The sequence below is a fragment of the Lepidochelys kempii genome, chromosome 11 (assembly GCF_965140285.1).
Source record: "Lepidochelys kempii isolate rLepKem1 chromosome 11, rLepKem1.hap1, whole genome shotgun sequence".
NCBI lineage: Eukaryota > Metazoa > Chordata > Testudines > Cheloniidae > Lepidochelys > Lepidochelys kempii.
The window spans coordinates 56,984,008-57,007,898 of NC_136390.1; the positions used below are offsets into that span (position 1 = coordinate 56,984,008).

Below are 23,891 nucleotides of genomic sequence, written 5' to 3' on the forward strand. Positions count from 1 at the left end.
ATGAAACATGCCCAATTGACATTATAAGCAACATTTTCTATATATCCATAAAAGACAATATAATGTGAGCTTCTCTGTCCTGTCAGCATGCTTCAAAAGCCTCAGCTGCAGCGGATAGTGCAGTATCACTACTAAAAAGACTCTTAAGCTCTGGTGTACATTTAAACACAGGTCAACACAGTTGTGGCACTTAGTGGTATGAAATATCCATACCACTGTAGCTATGCTGACCTGCTTCCCCCATGTAAATGCAGCTAAGTTGACAGAAAAATGCTTCTGTCAGCCTAGCTGCTGTCGCTCCATGAGACTGAGTTCTTACAGCGACACCAAAACCCCTTCTGCATTCACACTATAAGGTTACAGTGGCATAGCTATGGCACCACAGCCATGCTGATGCAGTGCGCATACTGCATCGCCTTAGTTTCCTTTACTAAAACCATGAGGGGTGAATTTTTTGTGACAGAACTCTGCCTACTAGCACCCCAACTGAAAAAGACATCAGCCACTGGATATCAAAGAGCAATAACTTTTTTCCCTACTTCTGGCCTGACCTGCTTTCATACTGACAGCCTGAAGTTAAAAGTTCTTATCCCATTACCCATCCAGACCTTTCTATCAATTCTAGTAATTTCAGAAATACCTCTTTCTGTTTTGGGGGTCTCATCCCATCGATTTTTACGTGCACTGGAAGTTGCACCTCCATGGCCTGGAGTTGCATGACCAGGTGTATCCCGTCCAGGGGTTGCAGCTCCTGCTGGTGTATGACTGGGAGTAGGATCCCATATTTTTGAGCCTGGGGTTGCTCCAGGAGTCTCACTACCCTTTGCACGGCCAGGAGTTTCATCCCACCTCAAAGAAGGAGTATGTCCAGGGGTCTAACCAAGACAAAAGCACAAGCTGTTAAAACTCCTCAGCTACCTTTGATTTGATTTTGTACAGTAAAAGGTAAGTACTTAATTTCTATTTAGTATAATAAAAGTGCAGTCTGTGCGACATCTATAGAAGCCAAGAGCTTCTGTAGAACTCCAAAGACTTGCTGGAAACATTGACAGCTTTTACAACACAGAGGTGAACCAATAAAGGGATAATTACCTCTGCTTGATCCCAACTGGATAGTTTTTTAGGAGTAGTACCAGGAGTCTGGTCAGCTGTTTGATCCCAACGCCGTTTGCGTTTTGAAGGTGGCTGGGAGGAGGTGCCATTGACGACTTTAAGTTCCCCAGCTTTAGCTTTTTCTGCTAGTTGTTGCCTAATTTCCCTCTGTTAAAAAAATAGAGAATTTATTCCTTAGAAGGGCACTCTTATGTTAAAAATAATTCTCAAAACAAGTTTCTTTAGGGTAATATTGTAGGTTACTAAAACAGACAGTCAAATTTACTCTCATGCTGTTTCCTTTTGCATTTTTCTCAGCTTAGACGATGAAATTTTGACACTGTTTATAATCAATTTCTGGGTCAATTTTAATTTCAAGTTCCCCTACACTAGCATAACACTGCAATGTTTGGGTTCAGCATTCTGCAGCTGAATATTTATTTTTTAAAAAGTTTTCACTGGATTGTTTTTAAAGGTTTCAGAGAAACACCTATATTGGTATTAGATTTTTACAAAACCACTATTTTATGCCAAACGTGTCTTACCACTGTCTCTCTAAAAGGTTGTAGATGTATTACAAATGGAAAGTTAAATCACATTTTATTTTAAAAGTGATTAATTACAGAATACTTTTCAATATGTGATCAGTAAGACAGTGTACATTTAAGAAGTTTACTACACGTTTGCCTCAACCGAACAACTTCTTTACCCAAGTGCTTAGAAAAGTATTATTTTAAAAATATTTTTAAATGAATTATATCACAGCATGCAATATTTGAAGCTAATAATTTAGATTTGAGTTAGCATTATGTCTGATCTTAATTGTTAAGAAGATTGCTTTAGACAAGTTGGATATATAATTCATATGGAACTCTTTATTTTAACTTATCAGTATGTACATAAATATTAAGATGACAACATAAAAAACATGGGCCAGATCCTCAAGTGGGGTAAATCAGCATAATTCCATTGACGCCAAGGGACACGTGTGTGTGTACATACACACGGAATTTGCACCATTATTTTGGTTATTAAAAAAGAAAGTTTTAAATATCAACTTTTAAACATTTGTACTTTTTACGTTTTTCTCATCTTTGACCAAAAATCAATGTCGGTTTCACATCAGAGTTCTTAGTACTGCAAAATGTTGTAGGCCTGGTTTGACGTAAGTGAGACTTCATCTCTTGAGAGACGGGATTAGTGAGGTAAATGGATCAGTAGGCTGGAAACAGAATGGCTGTACCACTTAAGATACACCCACACAACATTTACAATGGACAAGATAACAATAGCTAAGGTAAGTTGGGAACGTAAGACGAAGTAAAAGTAAGTCATACATGAACAGTGCATGGACAGAGCGTGCTGTACAGGAACTGGTTCCTACAAAGTAACCAAGCCAATCTCAAAACGTGTAATGCAATGTATAGTAAATGCAATATAATGTATAAATATATACAAAGGAAGAGTTTTGCTCTGTAATTTCAGATATGTGGTATGCACTATACCCAGGCCCTATGCTTCTGCGTGTTCAACTCAAGTGTAGTTTGATTGTATACAATAAAGAAAACTCAGTGATAAGTTCTGAGTCAAACTGAGTTCTTGGGAATCAAGTGGATAAGGTCTCCGAGGCTGAGTGGATAATGTCTCAGAAGCCACCCCAACATACTCCTGAGCAGATAAGGTCTCAGAGGCTACCACTACTTACTGGTGCAGCAACTCGGATCCGTTTGTCTGGAGCAGGTAACATATACACCCATTAGTGTGAGGGTCGCAACCTAGCATTAAGGAAAATGGCATTGGAAGGAATTAAGGGTTTAATATGAAGAACTTCACACCACATTGGAGAAGTAGGTTAAATCTAAGGGCAGACCACAGGGACTCTCCAGAGAAGTATTAAGGGGACAGCGGGATCAGGTGAAAAGAACTCCAGAGAGCAGGGAAAAAAGAAGTACATAAAAAATGAATGCTTGGCAAAGCATACCAGAGGTCTGTTGAATGCCACTGAAATTTTCAAAAAAATAAGACACTCTGGCAACCATGGAAAAAATAAATACCTATTTCTTTCCCCCTAAAACAAAGAAAGCCCAAATCAAGACAGCAGTTTCTCAAGGATTGTTTCTGATGGCTAAAACTTTACAAACAAAATGTGTCACCTTCAGGGATGAATGTATAAAGCATAAAGAGTAAATAAAAGTTGTGGAGAAGGAAACAAATTAAATAGAAAAGATTCCTGACAGGTCAAGGAGAACACAATGCCAGTTACCTATTTGCATGAATCTAAAGTAAAAAGCAGCTGTCTGTCTAAGACTGTATTTAGTGAGTACAGCTTTTGCAGGCAAAGTATACTAAGTTAAGAAGTAAGAGCAAAAAACCACAAAAGATAAGTTTAGAGCCACCAAAAGAATTCGTCTGAGAAATGTGTCCCTTTGGGAGATGAGTAAGTGATTTAAGCAAAGAGAATGAGGAGTTAAAAGGAGCTTTTGCACAAATGAACACTGAAGAGTTCAGAGGGAATTAAACAGTTGGGTTTGTGAAATGTTACAGTGAAAGTGTTAAAGAGGATGCCGAAGGATTAAAGAAGAGAATGCATGGTTTGATAATGAAACCCAGTTATGGCAGTATAACTCGTACAATCACACCCAGTAAAACCCTTAGTAATCAAATGAATGATGCAAATGGGAGGTCAGGTGGTGACAACTACCACCACTATATGCAATTTTCCCCCAAGAAGATTTCACAGCTATTCTGAAGGAAATGGGCCCTTCCAACGAACAGAGTCTGTAAATAATTGTGCTGGCTGCTGCAAGCAAAGTGACAATCTGATTTCAATAACTGGATTATGGATGATTTGGTCAAAACCACTAAAAAGGAAATAGGGATTTTGATATGGCTTGATTACTTCTGAATATGCTAGTGGGGATGCGATCTGGGTTTTATTGTGTAGAAAAATAAATAAGAGCAATGCAAGGGGCATTAATTAGCTCAAACAACAGATTGTTAAAAAAAAATCTAGTAAAATTGACTGCCTGTCAGAGAAAGAAAAAATTAAGTGCAACAATCAGCTTATTAAAGCCCCAGATAGCTGACACACAAGGAAAATAAGGGAGTGAAAACAGCACTAAAAACTAGGGCCGTGGATTAATTGCAGTTAACTCACGCAATTAACTCAAAAAAATTAATTGTGATAAAAAACTAATTGCAGTTTTAATCACACTGTTGAACAATAGAATACCAAGTGAAATTTATTAAATATTTTTGGATTTTTTTTACTTTTTAAAATATATTGATTTCATTTACAGTACAGAATACAAAGTGTACAGTGCTCATTTATATTACTTTTGATTATGAATATTTGCATTCTCAAAATGATAAAAGAAATAGTATTTTTTAATTCGCCTCATAAGTACTGTAGTGCAGTCTCTTTATCGTGAAAGTGCAACTTACAAATGTAGATTTTTTCTTACATAACTGCACTCAAAAACAAAATAATGTAAAACTTTAGAGCCTACAAATCTACTCAGTCCTACTTCTTGTTCAGCCAATCGCTCAAACAAGTTTGTTTACATTTACGGGACATAATACTGCCTGCTTCTTATTTACGTCACCTGAAAGTGAGAACAGGCATTCGCATGGCACTACCGTAGCCAGCTTTGGAAAGTATTTACATGCCAGATATACTAAACATTCATATGCCCCTTCATGCTTTTGCCACCATTCCAGAGGACATGCTTCCATGCTGATTATGTTCATTAAAAAAATACTGCGTTAATTAAATTTGTGACTGAACACTTTGGGAGAGAACTGTACATCTCCTACTTGGTTTTACCCACATTCTGACACATATTTCATGTTATAGCAGTCTCGGATGATGACCCAGCACGTTATTTGTTTTAAGAACATTTTCATTGCAGATTTGACAAACACAAAAAAGGTACCAATGTGAGATTTCTAAAGATAGCTACAGCACCCAAGGTTTAAGAATCTGAAGTGTCTTTCAAAATCTGAGAGGGACAAGACATGGAACGTGCTTTCAGAAGTTGTAAAAGAGCAACACTCAGATGCGTAAATTACAGAACCCGAACCACCAAAAAAGAAAATCAACCTTCTGTTGGTGGCATCTGACTCACATGATGAAAACGAACATGCATTGGTCCACACTGCTTTGTATTGTTATCGAGCAGAACCCATCATCAGCATGGACGTATGTCCTCTAGAATGGTGGTTGAAGCATGAAGGGACAGATGAGTCTTTAGGGCAGTGGTCCCCAACCTTTTTTGTAGGAATAACATACTGCTATTCCCAGAAGACTGTGGCAGGTGCTGGACACCCCGCTGCAGCCAAAATGCGGCCGGGAAACGGCAAGGCTTCTCGGCGGCATTTCGGTGGCGGGGTGTCCTGCAGGAGCACAAAACTGCCCTGATGGGTGCCATGGTGCCCATGGGCACCGCATTGGGGACCCCTGCTTTAGGGCATTTGGCAAGTAAATATCTTACGACAATGGCTACAACAGTGCCATGTGAATACCTTTTCTCACTTCCAGATGACATTGTAAACAAGAAGTGGGCAGCATTATCTCCAGCAAATGAAAACCAAACTTGTTTGTCTGAACGATTGGCTGAACAAGAAGTAGGACTGAGTGGACTTGTAGGCTCTAAAGTTTTACATTATTTTGTTTTTGAAGGAAGGTTTTGTTTGTTTGTTTGTTTTTTTAACATAAATCTACATTTGAAAATTCAACTTTCATGATAAAGAGATTGCACTACAGTACTTGTAATGGGGGAATTGAAAAATACTATTTATTGTTTTTTACAGTGCAAATATTTGTAATCAAAAATATAAACTGAACACTGTACACTTTGTATTCTATGTTGTAACTGATATCACGATATTTGAAAATGTAGAAAACATCCAAAAATATTTAAATAAATGGCATTATATTATTGTTCAACAGCACGATTAATAGCAATTAATTTTTTTAATCGCATGATTAATCAAGATTACTTTTTTTAATCACTTGACAGCCCTAGTAAAAACAAAACGTTGCTAGGGTACAGCAGTTATCAGAGCTCAGGCCAAAAAAGTTCTCTCCCTGTGAAGAACTTATTCAAAGCTTAAATTCAAAAATAAAAATTGCAGTTCAGAAATGTAATCAATTTAAATGTGTCATCTGCGCATAACATGCAATTTACAAAAGGAAAACTTCAGGAGAGTACAACCATTTTAGGAAAGAAGGTCCAAAGGCTCAGCTGGCAAGCAAGTTTCAAATATTTATTTGGTCTCTCAAAACTGCTTGCAACACAGTAAGGGACCACAGAACTGAAGAAAACTCCTATTTAAAAAGAAAATGTAAAATATATCTAAAAATGAATTGGCTTTTAAAAGATTCCACTAAAAATCCAGCTAAATCTTGCATTCAAAGTCGCAAAGCTGTCGCAGACACTGAGCAGCAGCCAATGTCTCCTGACAGTCTTAACTTTGTTATTTAACCCTTCGGGTGTCTCAATGCTTTCACAAAGTTTAACTTTTTCTTTTTTTTAAAGTAGGTTATAAATGTTAAATATAAATTAGCAAATAAAAACAGGGACTAAAAGGGTGGCCAGAACCAGGATGATGAGAAAAGATCCTTGATTCCTTTTTCAGTAGTAAAGCAACCACTAAAAAACTGCAGAAGCAAAATAAATAATAATAAAATAAAATGACAATTCCTCTCCAAGAATGGGCATATGAACAATGAACCTTAAGATGGCTCTGAGTGACCAGTGACTTGTATAGGGGTACATGAACACTCTGTGAACACAAAATAGTTCCATTTCATATAAATATGAAGTTAGTATACTCAATGTACACTAATATATAATTAAATTAATACAGCTAAAAATGTTATAGCAAATAAAAAGTGCAAGTTAAATTATGAAAGAAAAAACATACTACTTAAAGTACTACAATGGCTCCAAAGAGGATCCACAGTAGGCTCTTTTCTTTTTCAGATGGCTGTGTACTTTGAAAGTAGAAACAAACCCAGCACCAAGGAAAAATCAGTAAATATAAAATGGACAGAGCATGCTTTACAGAGACTGGTGCCTACAAGGTAACCAAGCTAATCCCAAAATGTATGATGCAATATATAGTAATAAACACAATGTCTTGTGTAAGCGTATTTAAAGGAAAAGGTTTGCTCTAAATCTGGGGGTGTGGTATGCCTGGTACCCACCCCCTATGCTTGAGCCTGATCAGCTCAAGTGTAGTTTGACTGCATGCCAATAAAGAAACCTCAGAGACGAGTTTGGAGTATTGGAGGCTACTGAACGGATAAGGTCTCAGAAGCCACCCCAACATGTGCGTTTCTAATACTGCAGCACAGAAATTTCTTTAAAAACCTATTTGGAATCTATTAAAATACAACTTGGAGAACCATTTCAAAGTCTTTTAAAAGACTTTATTTTTCTTTTAAAAACAAATTTAAATTTTAGGCCAAATTTAAAGAAACCCAATCAACTTGAATTCTCTAGTTATTTTTTTTAAATGAACTAAATACACATTCAGATATGATCCCTGTCATCAGAATCTTCTGGCAATTGTTTTGGGGTTTTACAATCACTTTTTAAAAATCTCTCTCCCGCCTCTGCTGGATGAAAGATCAACATCGGAAGGTGACTATACAGGAGGAATAACAAAGCTGACTGAACAGGAAGTAATTTACTTTGTGTGTATTAAAGGAACAACAACAAAAAGATTTTCCTCCTCCATGGTTATCTTAGCTGTTATTTTGAACCCAAGTAGATAAGCTTTCAAACAAATGATATTTAAACAAGTAATAACCATTTACCCATGAAGACTGGATTTCAAAGGAGTCTAAGGCCCAAGTTCCTTTAGAAATCCAAGACAAAACAAATAAAGCATTAAGCTCAGATCAAAAAGATAACAGACCTCTTCTTTTGTTAAATGCTGTTCACGCATAACATCCATATATGTTCTGGCATTCATTTTAGGATCAGGTGTCTTCCCTCCTGCAGAAGAGAACAGCAACAGGACAGGAATACAATAAGTACAGGATAATCAAAAAATCTACTTTTTTCATTGTCCTGCTCTAATATTATATTATTCCATAATCACTTAATTTTACTTTTTTGATTGAATTTTTTTAAAAATTACACGTATCTTACGTTTATTCAGTTTGTTGATCAATTTAACCTGTTTGAACACAAACATAACTACTGCAGTTTAAAACAAATATTTTAAAGCAGATAAAAATGATAAAATGATAACACAGTTAAGAGTCTTCAGAAGTGATGGGTTCCTGGGTTGCTAATCCGGAATACGTACACTTTCGTGCCTTTGTGTCCATCAGCAGTTCTGACTTCAAGCAGCAGAATAGAAGCCTAGAAAATTATCTCTTTACCATTAGTAACACTTTGGAAAGATATTTATATTCAAAACATTACCTTGTGTAAGCTGTTAAATCCTACTTGTTATCTGACTATGAATAACTACTGTATACCTAGATAATGATTCAAAATGTTTTAGCATAAATACCAGTTTATACATTTGACAAATTTGGACAAAAAAACCCCTCTAGTTCTTTATTTTGAGGTGTCATATTGTAGAAGGGCTTCATTTTTTATATTATAAAAAAATGAAATTATACTATTTGACCCTCTTTTCTTCCGAAGGTACAATTACAATTGGGAGTTGATTGTAATATACAGTACATTTACCACCACGATGATACTCACAGGCAAAAAGATTTTTGTATACCATGTTTTATTCTGTGTATCTTGAGTTTTTATTTTAACTTTTAAATACTTTACGGAAGCCCAAGTATATAAAAATGAGACTTATCATGGACACACTATTCTAAAATAATGTGCAGATTTGCTATACAAGCAGTATAGCATTACAATTTAGGAAAAATAAAATTCTTAAAACATTTTCTATACTGAAGATCATTGCCCAATTGGCAGTGTCATTCTGACACTAGCTTTGATAGGACTTTCCTTTGGAATACTTTTTCACCATAATTTACACAGGATGTGTTGAACTGCACCCTTAAGAATGCAGACAGGACTGGCATATAGCAGTACTGCTGTAGGAAAGAAATTAAGGACAGTTAGTATGGGCCTGTGAATTCTGACAAAACATGTTTATATCAATTATTACAATTAAGCAAGTAAAATAATTAATATCCCTATTAATTCATGCAGGCTGAAATTCTAATTTGTAAACCTGCAACAGATTCAAATTTTAAGCAAACAGGCGCCTTATTTTCACTTGTGAAACTCACTCACCTGAGGAAAGCTTCCATCAGGCCATTATGCCCCTTGTGCTGACTTGCATACTAAAATTAGCAGAACAGACTTGCACTATTAAAAGTATCAAAGTCTCTTTATATGCTTTTTGTTTCACTCAGCTATACTACCTGCATTAACATAAGATGGTAAGAATTATGTGCTCTATTTTGAGAATTAGCATTTCAAAAGCAATAATCCTGTAAAACTACGATTTGGAATGAAAACTTTCCATGTACTCAAAGTACATTTATTTTGAGCACAAAATACATAAGTTGTTCAAAGTACAGTACACAACCCAAAACAAAATTAAAAGAGAAACCTTTAACCCTTTGTGTTTCTATGGCAATGGCTCATTATTTTCTTGTCCTTCTACCTGGAAAGAAAACTTGTGTTATAAAGATGAAAAATATGACATCTGTGATTTCAACCAAATCTATAAAATCTATATAAAAAAGGGGATGTTTAAAACAAAACTAAGTTCATAAGCATGCCAAAAGAAATCAAAGGGCTAAAGACAATTTAAGACAACAAACTTGATAAGACCTATAAAAAAGTGAAACCAATTACCATCTGCAAAAGGATCAAGGCGCTCAGGAGAAATGATCATCATCCGCCTGTGCTTTTTGTATTCATCTTCTCGATCTGCAATCTTCTGTGGACGATGTTCAGCAAAGGGATCATACTTAAAGTAAAGAATATTTGACTGTTAGCCCACTGTATAAAATAGCAGGATGAAAGATATCTGATGAGTGGTAGAAAGGTAAACCCATGTGGGTTTCCAGTATTGTCACATAGGTTAGGATTTATTTTACAGTCTCAAATCATAAAACATAGGAACACTAAACTGTGGGGAAATTACCCTTTACAACTGGAAGAAATGATTGCTACCAGTAAATTTCTGTCCAGCAGACAGAAACCACATCTGACTAAACCACATTACCATGCTTTAAATGAACTGCTCTTTCACTTAACTCTAGTTTTTTCTCCTCCTTATAAAGGTGATTTTCAAGCACTTGACCCTGTTTTTAGTAATCAGCCTTTTCACCAACGTTGTGCCAGAGCTGTCGTTCATAAAACTGTCAGTTTCATAGTCTAAGAACTAATGTATTTTTCCAAATGGCTTTTAAAGTCTTAAAAATATGGAACATAAAAGCTACAGGAGCCACTTTAAGATAATACATTGTAAAATGTTTTACTAAAAACCAAAAACACTTACACAAAAAACCTAGAATGACTTTCCTCTGTACTTATAAATTTAAGAAAATTCACCTGTTCAGTTGACTGTGGTATGTCATTAAGTAATGCCACTGGAGCATGGTACCCTGGCTTCTTCTGACCAAGCAAACTTGTAGTGGAGTAGTCATCATCATCCTGTCAAAACAAAATTTTCAGAAAGATAAATTTATTGTTTATTTTAAATTGCCTGTTGCAAGACTTACATTTTATAGCTACAAATTTCTATATTGTATCGAAATAGAACTAGCTACATTTACTCTATACTTTATCCCCCTGCTCACAAAGGTACAGTTTTACTCCAAAAAAATGAACTGCTGAGCAGATGATGCTACCTACATTATTAAAATATAGCTTGCCAAGGTGCAGGCATCATGTGTTCTACCACATGATGCCAAGCATGAAGTAAACGGTCTATACTTGTTAAATAGAAGTACCGGATGATCTCCAACATCAATTGTTGGAAATGTAGGATGCAAGAAACATGTAATATACCTAATAAAAAGAATTTCCACGCTTCACAATCCCTAGTAAAGTAATTCAATCTGAAATTTTGAAAAGAAAATGGCTATGTGAATGACAAAATTTCAGGAGGGAATTCTGATGGGAAACATGGGGCTGGGGGCTGGAAGGAATCAGAAACTTATAAAGAAACTGCCAACTCAATAATAGCTTTTGAATCACAAACAGAAGTCTAAACAAAATATTAGAAATTCTCATGTGGAAAGTACCTACAATATATATACTGCACATATAGTAATTTAACTGCATTGAGTACAGACATTCCCTGCTACAGTTCAGTTGCCAGTTTTAATAATACTATTAGATAACTATTAAAAGTAAGCCATTTGAACAGAAATATATGCAAAACAGTTATTAAATTGACTTTATCCCCTTCATTAGGAGGTCTGTGTTTTAAATGCAGCCTTTGACCTCTTCTAATGACAACTAATAGCACTTGACAAAAAAACAAGCAAGCAACTATCAAAATATCCACTATGTAACTAACTTTCGAATTACAAGTATCAGCTTAATTTTTGTTTTGTTTACTCTTCCCTCTACATCATATACTCTTTTAAAGAGTATACCTGAGTTATTCAACCTTATGGTCTATTTCTTTACAGTCAGAGGAGTTAATGAGTATTTTGTGACTATTCACACAACTAGAATTTTGGTGAAGACTTAAAATATTTGCCTAAACTTTGTAAACATTGGGAATTAATATTTTGACAGTCTTATTTAAGGACATTATTGAGGAGAGGAGTTAAATACGAGCAAAAAGACAATCCCTTTTCTTTTCTCTCTTTTTACTTTTAGAACCTATGTAAATTAATTTTTTTAATTGTACATAGTTTGAAATTTTTAGTTTTAAATAGTCCATCTGTAAATAATCTGCTAGTTTTTTTATTTTACGAATTTAAAAAAATACTCAGAGAAACGAAAGTAAGATCTGAATTATTTTGACTGCTTTCCCTAAATCAAAGAATATGTTTCACTTACATCTTCTAATTCAGTTGCTGCAATAGAAGTCACATATCCAGCAAACCTGCTGTCACTGCCACCATAAATCTCTTGATCATAGTATCCTGTGGAATCAAGGCCTACTCCCTGAGCTTCATCAAGGGCAGCCTTTTTTCCTTGAATTTCTCGAATCTGTGCTTCAATATCTAGGAAGAAATAATCAACTTTAGATTCTTATCTAGTTTGTTGTCAAAGCAAAGTTTACAAGCATGATAAGTGGTGAGACATTTGAGAAAAACCCAGCAAATAATATAGAACATTACACTATACATTACATTATAGAAAAGACTGATTTTTTAATCCCTATTCCGAAGCGATCCTCTTCTAGTAGCACCTCTCATGCACACAGTTATATTAGAACAATATCTAAAGGATATAGCTCATATTTATTTATAACTAAGGCTACTAGTTAGTCACAAAGGAGCTATAGGGTACCCCTGCCCCAGAACTGGCCCCAGAACTCCAAGCCGCTGCGTGTAGTGGGGTACCCCACAGCTCCTGGCTGCCGCAGGGTACCCCCCAAGCTCCTGGGGCAGTGGGGGAACCCTGCAGCTCCTGGCTGCACGGGGGATGGGGCCCCCCAGAGCTGCGAGCGGCTTCTAGCCCTTGCGCAGCTGCCTGCTACAGGCAGCTCCTAGCCCCTGCACACCTGCCTGTTGCAGGTGGTATGGAGACCCATAGATCCCCATTTTGTCATGGATCTTTTTAGTAATAGGTCACGGCTTCCATTAATTTTTTCTTTTTTTGCCCATGACCTGTCCATGACTTTTACTAAAAAGTATCCGTGACAAAATCTTAGTCTTATTTAAAACAACTAGTGCTAACATTATTTTCTTTGTTCTGCTAAATATTTTGGGGGAAATTATTTTCCATATTTATTTTGCAATCTCATTTAAGTTTGGACAGCAGAAACTAATCCTATTCCTCAATCCATGTAATATATTCATACAAAAATTTATTAAATTGTTTAATATAATTAGAACCCTTCTAATAAATGATTCAACTCAGATAGTTCAAACTGGATTCCACATGTAAAGTTACCTTGATTATCACTACAAAAGGTTTTCTCCCCCCCGCTTTCCTGCCGGTAATAGCTCATCTTAAGTGATCACTCTCCTTATAGTGTGTATGGTAACACCCATTTTTTCATGTTCTGTGTGTATATCAATCTCCTCACTGTATTTTCCACTGAATGCATCCGATGAAGTGAGCTGTAGCTCACAAAAGCTTATGCTCAAATAAATTGGTTAGTCTCTAAGGTGCCACAAGTCCTCCTTTTCTTTTTGCGAATACAGACTAACACGGCTGCTACTCTGAAACCTGTCATATAGCCCCACTGTAATTATTCATGAGGTAAGAACTTTCTGTCTAAAGGTAAACTCTTCTAAATTCTCTAAAATCTGCATGCCTTGCAATTTGTTGTATCACAGATGGGATAGGCTATATCTTAGGAACCCTCCCCCCAAATTTGGCTCACTTACCCTAAACCCATGCCCAAGTCTGTTCTTAAGGCTGACATATTCTATCAACTTTTTTGAGCAGACTTAAGGATTAAACCAAAGTTCTGATCATGCCTAAAATGGCCTCAACTGTTCGACATTTATCTTAGCTAGCTAGTTATCACTAACCCGTTTCCTATTATTAAGTTTTATTCAGCTATAAATATGTCTGTCTGCACGGGTATGGAATAAAGGAATAAGTCTATTTTTGGAAACTTAATTCATCTTTATTAGTTCACAACATATGCTGGGTAGGGCTGACATCATTCACAGACAATAGTAATAGGTGCATTTACAATGTTATATTACTGCACATACACACAGCACTCATTACAAGGTTCAGACCAGGGTGCAAAAGAGCAATGCCACGCAGAGCGCACTACAGCAGCACACGTTACTGGAGCTCACTAAGGAAATGGTCTTCCAAAGGGCAGGTCTACACTACTGTGGGGATCAACGCTCTGATATCGATTCACGGGTGGTTGGTTTAGCGGGTCCAGTGAAGACCGTCAAATTGACTGCAGATCGCTCTCCAGTCAAGCCCTGTACTGTACCCCTGACTAGAAGAGCAAGGTAAGGTAAGTCAAGGGGAGAAAAATCTCCCATTGACCCCCCGCGTGTAGACCCCGTGGTAACTCAACCAAAGATACATAGCTGGAGTTGCGTACCGCGGTAGTGTAGACATAGCCAAAGCCTCTGTGCGCCGAATAGCTCTAGCTTGAGCTCTTCTTACTGCTCTGATATCTAGCTGCCCAAAATCAGGAGATAGCCATTCTACCTTCACGTCTCCTCCCCTGCAGCAGAAATGTTCCCCCCTTTGCTTCATAGATATTATGCAGGACACAGAAGGTAGCTATAACTATTGGGATTTTTTTTCACTGAGTTTCAGTCTTGTGAGTAAACATCACCAGCAACCTTTCAAACAGCCAAAGGTACATTCAACTGTCATTCTGCATCCGCTGAGCCTGTAACTGAAGCACTCCTTGGTACTGTTGAAGCAGCTGGTGTACAGCTTCCTGAGCCATGGGAGTAATGGGTAGGTTGGGTCTCCCAAAATCACTATTGGCATTTCAACATCCCCAATGATAATCCACCAGTCTGGAAAGAAAGTCTCTGCTTGCAGCTTTCTGACCAGAACCTGTGTTCTTAAAGATGCGTACGTCATGCATGTTCTCTGATCAGCCCACACTGATGCTGGTGAAGTGTCCCCAGTGATCCACTAATGCTTGCATTACCACAGAAAAGTAGTCCTTTCTGTTGCTGTACTCTGTGGCACGGTGGTTTGGGGACAAAATAGATGGCATGCATCTCCGTATCGCTCCACCGCAGTTTGGGAATCCTATTGCTGCAAAACCATAATGTTCTGCACATTGCCCAGAGTCACAGTCCTTTGACTGTTTGGTAGTAATCGGGCATTGCAAGTTCCCACAGAGCAATCACCACTTGCTCCTCCTCTGTCAGTGAAGATCTCATTTTGGTGTCACTGTGCTGGAGGGCTCTGCACACAGATCCAAGAATGTGGCTTTGTGCATACGAAAATTCTGCAGCTACTGCTCCTTATCCAAAACCTGTATGACAGTGCAAACCCAACAGTCGTGCTCATTTACTGGGTCCACAACCAGCGCTCCACCATCTGCAGCTGCTCCGTGAATACCGCCAATAACTTTGTGTTGTTTCTTTCTACATCCCACAGAAACCTAGCCGCCAAGGAATTGTCATGTTCCCCGCAGCTCCTCTGGTTGCTTTGCAAATATTGCAAGATCAGGTGCCCCATGCTTGCAACGCTCATCACAACAGTAGAGCTGTGCAGGATCCATACTTCTGACACACATGGCAGACAGTGAGAAGGGACGTGCAGGTTTGCGGGGATTTTGAAAAGAGGCACAAAACATCATGGGATGAAGAACATTGCATTATGAGATGCTGAAATCATGTTCCCAGTCACCCCTGTGTGACTCGTTTGGCCCCATCAGGCATTGCAAAACCCTCCTGCACTAAATGGTGGCACGTTGCACAGTGGGATAGCTACCTATGGACACTGCTCTCTGCATAGATGCAAGTGCAGCCAGTGAGGACGTGCACCGCTGACATAGTAGGGTGACAAGATAGCAAGTGTGAAAAATTGGGACACTTTTCTGGGGCAGGAGAGCGAGGGATATAATTGCGTAAAAAAGACAAAGCCCCTAATATAGGGCCATCTGGTTACCCTAGACACAAGGAGCATAGTGTGGACATGCAAAAGCAATTGAATTACTGCAGCAGCTGTATACTGATGTAATATAGATTGATATAATTTGTAGTGTAGACAAGGCCTCAGATGAACACAGAAGTTCACACCTCTCAGAGCTACTGTTTCAGGCTGCATTCATCTCCATGGGGTGCTCTCCTGAGTACTAAAACACGGAGATCAATGGACTCCTTTACACTTCTCAAAGCCTCCTATTCTTTCTTGATTATCTTGTGCTGGAAAACTGGATACAGCAAAGCAGTTGCTGATAATTAATTTAATAACCTATTATAGTGGAGCACCACCTCTCCAGCTGTTAAGATTGAGAAGACTTTTCTGTTTAAAGGGTAATTATTCTAAGTGTTCTAAAATACACATGCTTACTCATGAAATTTGGCTTAGTTATCCAAATTTGGGGTCATGTGAACAAGAGGTTCCTGAGATACAATCCATCTGAAAAAAAACCAGCTTGTATTAAGGTTCACAGATTCGACCAATGTTATTTGTGCACACCTGGCCTGTGAATGGCTTAATGGGACAGGAAAGGGAGGATAAGCTAGAAATGGCAGGGGTGGGATTTACGTTGCCGGGAAGGAGAGAAACACACCAGTCTTCTTTCACACACTTGAAGTTACTGTAACTAGCACGTAACAAAACCATCAAGTTTTTTTAGACATAAACCATGTCAGATTTCTCTCACTGGCCCCACTGACATGCATTCCAACCATTTCAAAGTACAAACATTATCCCACTCGACTATAACAAAGTGTATGGGGGGTGGGGCACTTAGGAATCACAGCAACCATGTGGCCTATGGGGTGAACAATGGACTGGAACTCGGAAAGTCTGGGTTCTATTCCCATTTCTGCCACTAGCATGCTGGCTCACCTTGGCCAACTCACCTCACTGCTCTGGGCCTCACTTTCTCCATCTGTGTAATGGAGATCATGATATTTTTCTCCTTGGTAAATTTCTTTTGAGACCAACTGATGAAAAGTGCTACATAAGAGCTAGGTATTATCATTACCTGGCAGCAGTACCATTTCAACTACACACTTACATTACAACTGCCTAAACGACCACTAACTCCTACCAACATTTTTCTGTTTTTTAAAAATACAACCCTCGGAAATTCACTCACAAAGGACTTGCTAACACAGAGCTAAGGTTGCCCAGTGGTATCTCATGCCATTCCAGCAATTCAAGTTCGGCAATCTCAAACTTCTGGAAAGCAGGAAATACAGAGTTATGATACATGTCCATGCAATTTTAACTCTGCCCTCTGAGTGATGGCCCAACACAGTAATCACATATATACCCACACTCTACCTTTCCAGTGTAATGAACAGGCACTACCAACACTTGCCCTACACTCAAACACTTAGCCTATTGCACAAAACACACATTACTTAAATTTTACAACCCCTTCACCTTTATGTATCTAGAAAGATAAACTGGCACCTAACACTATACTTTCACTTGCCCTTCATCAAACCCACTGACCATGCTCAATCTGTCACCTAACTGCTGACAATCCCCTTGGCAAGAAGTTCTTGTATCCTGATTCTGACAACCTACCGAGGAGTATAAAAGTTGATGATTTTGTTTAAAAAATTAAAAAATTATTTCAATGAAATCTTCTGATTGCTATTTAAATTATAGTAAGTTTTTTTTCTTTTAAATAAACCTGTTTAAAAATAAAATCTGAAATTAAATACAAAATACGTTAAGGCTTAACATTATTATTGAATTGTGAATGTGAAACATGTTTTTGACAAGAGAAGTTTTAGTATCTGAAACATTTAAGGTTGTTCTGTTTATTAAAAATAAATTTTATATGCTGTTTTGCATATTTAATTCCAGTTACCATCTTAACGCAGGTTGACACAAACCATGAGCAAAAAGTTAATTGGATAGTTAATGAGAAATATATCATTCACCATTTAACATACTAAAAATATAAAATTAAAAAGAATCTGAAGATATTAAGCTATATATTTACTTAAATAAATATCTATATAGTCATCTTCCAATGGGTAGTAAATCAACCCATTTTAATGGTTAGATCAACCAATGAGAAAGCACCTTTCTTTAGAAAATAAGTTAAAAAATTGAAAAGTTGACTAAAATCAATTACGTAAATTGACGCTTTGCACTTGGTGATTTAAATCATTGTTTTGATTTGTGAAATTAAGCATACTGGATCTCTCAAGGCACACATGCTCATCTTTCCTTTGATCACAAATGAGGGTCAAGGACTCAAGCATGGCCCCCCCAACAAAAAATCACACAGCTCTGCCAAGCTGCTTCAAGTAATCCATCTAACACAGTAAATACAGCTTGTGTGCATGAAGATAACTCCCAGTGACTACTGTAGCTCCAGGACAGCAGAGTTAAGGGTGCGGCAGTGTTTACCCTAACACTGTATTTCTTGGCTATCAGAAATCTGTATTTTTCTGAACTCTGTTTTTGGGAAGGACACTAGAAACCTCTAGGACCCTTAACTGTGCATTAACAGAGTTCTCTGTCCATGAATTGTGTGTGTGTGGGGGGGAATAAAATGTATCTCAGGGACATTTTTTCTGTTTGTAATTCTGTTTGAGGACAAAAAGGGAGACAGTCACAAATAAAACCGCCTTAGCTGTGACTGAAATCTATCAACATTTCATTGTTTGCCAAGCTTTAGGAAAAAAAAATGTAAAAGACATTTGGTTTTTAGGGAGCCTTGCCACTGTCTTCAATGTAAGCAGGATCAGGCCCTAAATCAATTAGAGTGATAATAAAACTATAACAATGCCAGATATGCAATACCTCCAGAAGACTCAAATCGCAACTCCATTATATTCCCAAACAAATCAGAAAACAAAAAATAAGGAACTATTTGCCCCTAGAACTGTTAGAGGCTATAACTGTAAATGGGATTATAGTGTGCTCCTGCCACTTTAAATGCCACACCAAGTATTAAACTTGCAATTATAATTTAATATTACAATTACTCAAAATAAAGCGATAGCAAAGATGTGGATTCATCAGCAAAGAGGAAAGAAATCCCCACAAAACCTCTGGCTGTATTTGCACTCCTATGGTACTTCATTTCAATAGAGAGATATTTTAAGATATTATCTGATCAAAACTGGAGGAGGCAATTTCAGCAGACCAAACAATTAGGCAACCCAATACTTGACCAGAACACTGGGTTTATACCCCACACTTGCAGAAATCCCATAAACATTTGTAATGACCACAAGTGGTCTAATGCTCAATTTTTAAGAAGCACTGTCAGCTCGTATATCATCTTAGGAATAATTAAAACTGAAAGGATTTTTTAAAACCTTTCACTGTTTGTGTTCTTTATTATTACTCTTCATTTCATTTCTACTTTCCAGGATGAATGGATTTGTCAGTTTTATTTTCCAGTTATCTTGCATTAGACACCAATCTGGGTCACAATTCATGTAAAATTTTTAAAACTAAATTAAAAATTGTTTAGTTTTTAAAATTTTACATGATTTGTGACCCAGCCTGCTGCCTAAAACTTTACTTTCATTAAAAACTATTTAAAATAAGTTTTTTAAAACTTATTTTAAAATCTTGAAATCTTGGGTCACATAGAAACAGAGTCAAATCAAGCTAACTTTGAAGTGTCTCTGAAAATGGCCTTTTAGGATTCCAGGTTTATAGTGGGTCACCGATTCCACATAAAAATGGCTTAGTTTAGAAAAAAACATCTTTTTAATTGTATCTGAAATCAAAGCGGGATTCCTTTCCTCTCACACACTGTCACTAATAATTAAAAAACACAGCAGGTCAAATTATGGTAGGAATTATGAGGGAATGTTTTGTACATCTGCAACTGAGGGAATAATTTGACCTGACAAATCCTTATAACTGATTATCATGTGTGAGAATTAAAGAACCCAGTCTGAGGACTCAGGTGCAGTTTTCAGGGCTGCTAGACAGAAAAATGGATTTTAATTGTAAACTGAGCAAATCTGATATGGAATCATTAAGATACAATGACTATGGAACCTCACCATGCCACTTTTATGATATTTTTCACAGCAGACTAGTACTTTATCTCTTTTCAAAAAGACAGTAACTAAAACACCACAGTGCCTCTTAGTGTAAGATCAGCATTGATTTAAGCCCCAATTCTGCATTCCTTGTGTACCCACACAACTGGTTGTTTTCAACAGGAACATACTGCAAAAATTTCCCATAATTACCAGTGGTTCAGTTACCCCAAGATAGCATTCAAATAGCCAAGGCATCAATATCTGTCACGTCTTAAGGACTATGTTGTGTAGATCAGTTTGTGTGACAGTGCTTAAAACAACCCTCTGAAGCCTTATCAGTCCTACTACCAATAGAACTGAACATGTTGTAGCAATAGTGAAAGTTTTGTGGCAATACAGTCCAGTGAAGACACCCCTTTAAAAGGAAAAGCTCAGTGAACATCGCAGAGGCAAGCTTCAGCAAGGGTTTTTTGTAAGAGATAACTCATCCAACTCCTGATCAGACACAGCCCCGCTTAGTGTAGAAAATCAAAGACAGGTAGCATGATTGCATATTTAAAAAGTACTATGTTAGGCACCAAAGACTTTAGTTTAAGATCAGTTAAAAGGCTTTTTTAAAGACAGTTAATGAGCTTGGTGACTTTCCTATTTATCCTGAAAAATTCTGACGAAATTAAACAATCGTCATCTCAGGCCTGATTCAGCAAAACATTTGCTTAAGTGCCTTACTGATTTGGGATCTTAATATAAATATATAGAGTTGTTAATTTAAGTTTGAAGAGGAACTATCCTTTTCTCAAAAGAAAACTGCATTCCAATTCTTTCTTTGCTTTTAATATTGAAAAAGAAAATTATAATATCTGACAGCATGAAAGTATTAATTCTTCCTTTTCTGCATTTCACCCTATTTTGTAACTTTTATAAACCATGGTATTTAAATAAAGCATAGCATCATGAGTATTATTTAGCTATAAAAACGGGTATTGAGCACTGAGTCTTTACAAACACAACTGATATCTTCAAGTTAAAAATAATTTGGAAAAAGCATTTTTCCCCCCACATACGCCAGAATGTGATAACCTAATTCACATTGTTAATACCTTACTCCACAAACAGCTCCATTTACTTCAATTGACTGCTTGTGGCATAGGGTTCTATTCAATGTGAGAAAAGGTATAAGAATCTGGTCTTGTATTAATGTATTATATTAAAGAAGAAATATTTTTAGTTTAATTTACTTTTCCCAATTCACTCTGTTTATTTTTTGTCTACTTCAGTTAGGCTTTGTCTACACTACCACTTGTCAGTAAAACTTTTCTTGGTCAGGGTTGTAAAAAAAACTCTGCCAACACAGCTAACACCACTCATTGGGGGTAGTTTAATTATGCTGGTCGTATTTGGGGGTAGTTTAATTACGTAGTGGTACAGCTGTGCTGCTATAAGGTCCGTAGTGAAGACAAAACCTTAGTCTGGACATTGAGCATAATTATTCAGTTTCACTTTTGTTTCTAGCGAATCACTTTTAGGTGCTCAAAAAAGCAAAAATATACCTGACAGCTTCCCTTTAAATTATCCAGTTGACAATAAGAATTTGAAGCTGTTAATCTCTCTGTTCTGATCCCTGGAAAATTGCTTTATGATATATTTTTTCTCAGACATCCTTCTTGGAACATTTAGCTATATACTACAACACTCCGCAGTTGTAACACTGAATACACTACCAAAGAAGTATTTCCAAAACACAAATGTGGTTATTCATGTTGACAATATACTATGAGAACTAGTATGAAACAAAAACTCATTTCATTTGTGATCCAAAGCTAACACCTTGGCAATTAGACTAACCAACCCCGCAAACATGCTCATGCTTAGTCCATAGTCCCTTTAAAGCCAATGGAGTATGAAGCTGGTTAAATTAATCATATGTATGTTTGCAAGACTGGAATTTATATTTGTATTGTTACCATTTTTGGTAAATTATGGTTATGAAGTCTGGTAGCACAGAAAAGACACTGAAGAAACTCAGTATCCCCGGCAACCCACTGAATACTCAGATTCTCTGCACAATGATAGGCCTTATCTATACTCAAAATTTAGATTGACACACCTATGGTACTCAGGGGTTTGAACAATCCACAACCCTGAGTGCTGTACCTATGCTGACCAAATCCACAGCAGACAGGTGGCATTCCTACAGTGACAGGAAACCACCTTCTGTCACTGTATGCTGCATCTACACTATGGACCTATGCTGGCATGGCTACAGCACTGTAACCATGCTGCTATAGTCCCCATAGGGTAGACATGGCCACACAGCCATAGAGCTGAAGGCCAAAAGGGACCACCAGATTATTCAGTCTGACATCCTGTACATTCATAGGCCACCAACATCACCCCAGCATTATACACTACACCCAATAACTGAAATTAGACCAAGGTATTACAGCCCACAGGCATAAAATAGGAGGGATTGAGGTGCATCAATGTCCAAGGCCCCTGAAAATGACCAGGAACTAATAAAGCTAGATATACCCAGGTAATCCCAACAAATGACCTGCACCCCATGCTGCAGAGGAAGGTGGAAAAATTGCAAGTTCACTTCACCTGAATAAATATGTTATGTATACTACAGAGCACTGACTCATTGCAAACTTTAGAAAAAGAAAGCCTCCGTGACAAAATAATGTAAGCTTTCCTGTGTCTTGTCCCTCAAACTGGAACAAGATCTGCAGCTCTTGTGAACTATTAAGAGCTCCCAAGAGCTCGCATTCATGCACAGGCATTCCTCTGAAGTTGAAAACTCTGCAACTAATTCATCATTTACACATAATTCAGTAGTAACATGTGCACCCTGTCTGCATTACAGGAGCCACCATCACAACCACCAGTGGAGCTGCACTAGTAAATTATGGTTATGAAGGTTGGTAGCACAGACAAATCCTGGCAGATCAACACCCTTAATTTTGAGAGTCATGTATGATGCATTCAAATAGAAATTGTTTGTGTGTGTGGTGGACTAAGTGCTCTTGTTCTATTAGTTATTTCTCAGTTTGCATTAAAGCTATTTCAGGAGCAGGAAGTATTGCAGACATCCTGCAAGGCAGTTTTTGCGTATGCTCGGTTGGGGAAATGAATCTGGCTACAAGTAACCCAAATAAGCCTTTTATAAAAGCAGCTACAATAATGACAAATTAAGGGCCCAATCCTGCAACCGACTGTGCTTGAAGAGATCCTTTTACACTCACTCAGAGCCTCAATGAAGTCAACAGTGCTCCTCCCATGTAGAACTGGGCTCTCATCAAGATATGACAGATTACTGTATAACCTCACATGGGCAGAGTGACTAACAATATTTCAGGAACAACATTACACCTTGACACTATATAAGTAAGGAGTGTGTCTATTCTACCTAGCAATCCAGTATCAACTACTTTATTACAAAATAAATACTATTAATACTGAGGAGGTCGAGCGAGAAAGAGACTACGCAAGAAGATCAACCAGTGTTACCAATTCGCAGTCTCTGGTGTGGAAGGACAGTAAATTGTAACGTGCAGTATTTAATAAGCGTTTGCAGGATTGCGATGCAGCCATCTGTAAACGCGGGAATACCACCACCTAGCTTTGATACAACACTTGTTCGTCAGTAGGAGACAATAACCCGTGTTTGCATTTCTAAACGAAAGGCAACGAGAGTGTGAAGACGCCGAGAGCCTGGAGAGCGAGGCGGGGTTTCCGTCATTGAATCACATCCAGGCTGGATCCGCACATGGCTCCCCGCTGCACTGAGCCGGGGAGGCGACTGCGCGGGCCAGAGCAGGGCTCCGACCCGACGCGGACCGGGGGCTCGCGGGGCAGACGTCACCTTCAAAAAACGAAGCGCTGCCGTTCCCGCCAGGCTCCGCGTCGCCTTCGTGCCCCTCTCCGCCCGCCCCCGCGTTACGGCGTCCACCACCCGCGCTCTCCTCGCTCGGGGCCCGCCGCTAACCCATCGCCGCTCCCCCTGCAGCGGGGC

At 37.9% G+C, this 23,891-nt stretch overlaps 1 protein-coding gene across 7 annotated transcripts in view; it reads right to left on the reverse strand.

The window, feature by feature from the left end:
• The window catches only part of SF3B1 (splicing factor 3b subunit 1), a 39,874-nt gene that overhangs the window by 15,635 nt on the left and 348 nt on the right, over window positions 1-23,891 (reverse strand). For 2 of the 7 annotated variants that reach the window (XM_073306289.2, XM_073306288.2), the window contains exons 2-7: window positions 12,114-12,280; window positions 10,650-10,751; window positions 9,948-10,062; window positions 8,020-8,099; window positions 1,093-1,260; window positions 641-875 (exon numbers count right to left, since the gene is read on the reverse strand). In XM_073306289.2, the coding sequence (XP_073162390.1) occupies window positions 641-875; window positions 1,093-1,260; window positions 8,020-8,099; window positions 9,948-10,062; window positions 10,650-10,751; window positions 12,114-12,280 (867 nt within the window). The other 5 variants (XM_073306292.1, XM_073306290.2, XM_073306291.2 and 2 more) reach the window with 5 other exon arrangements.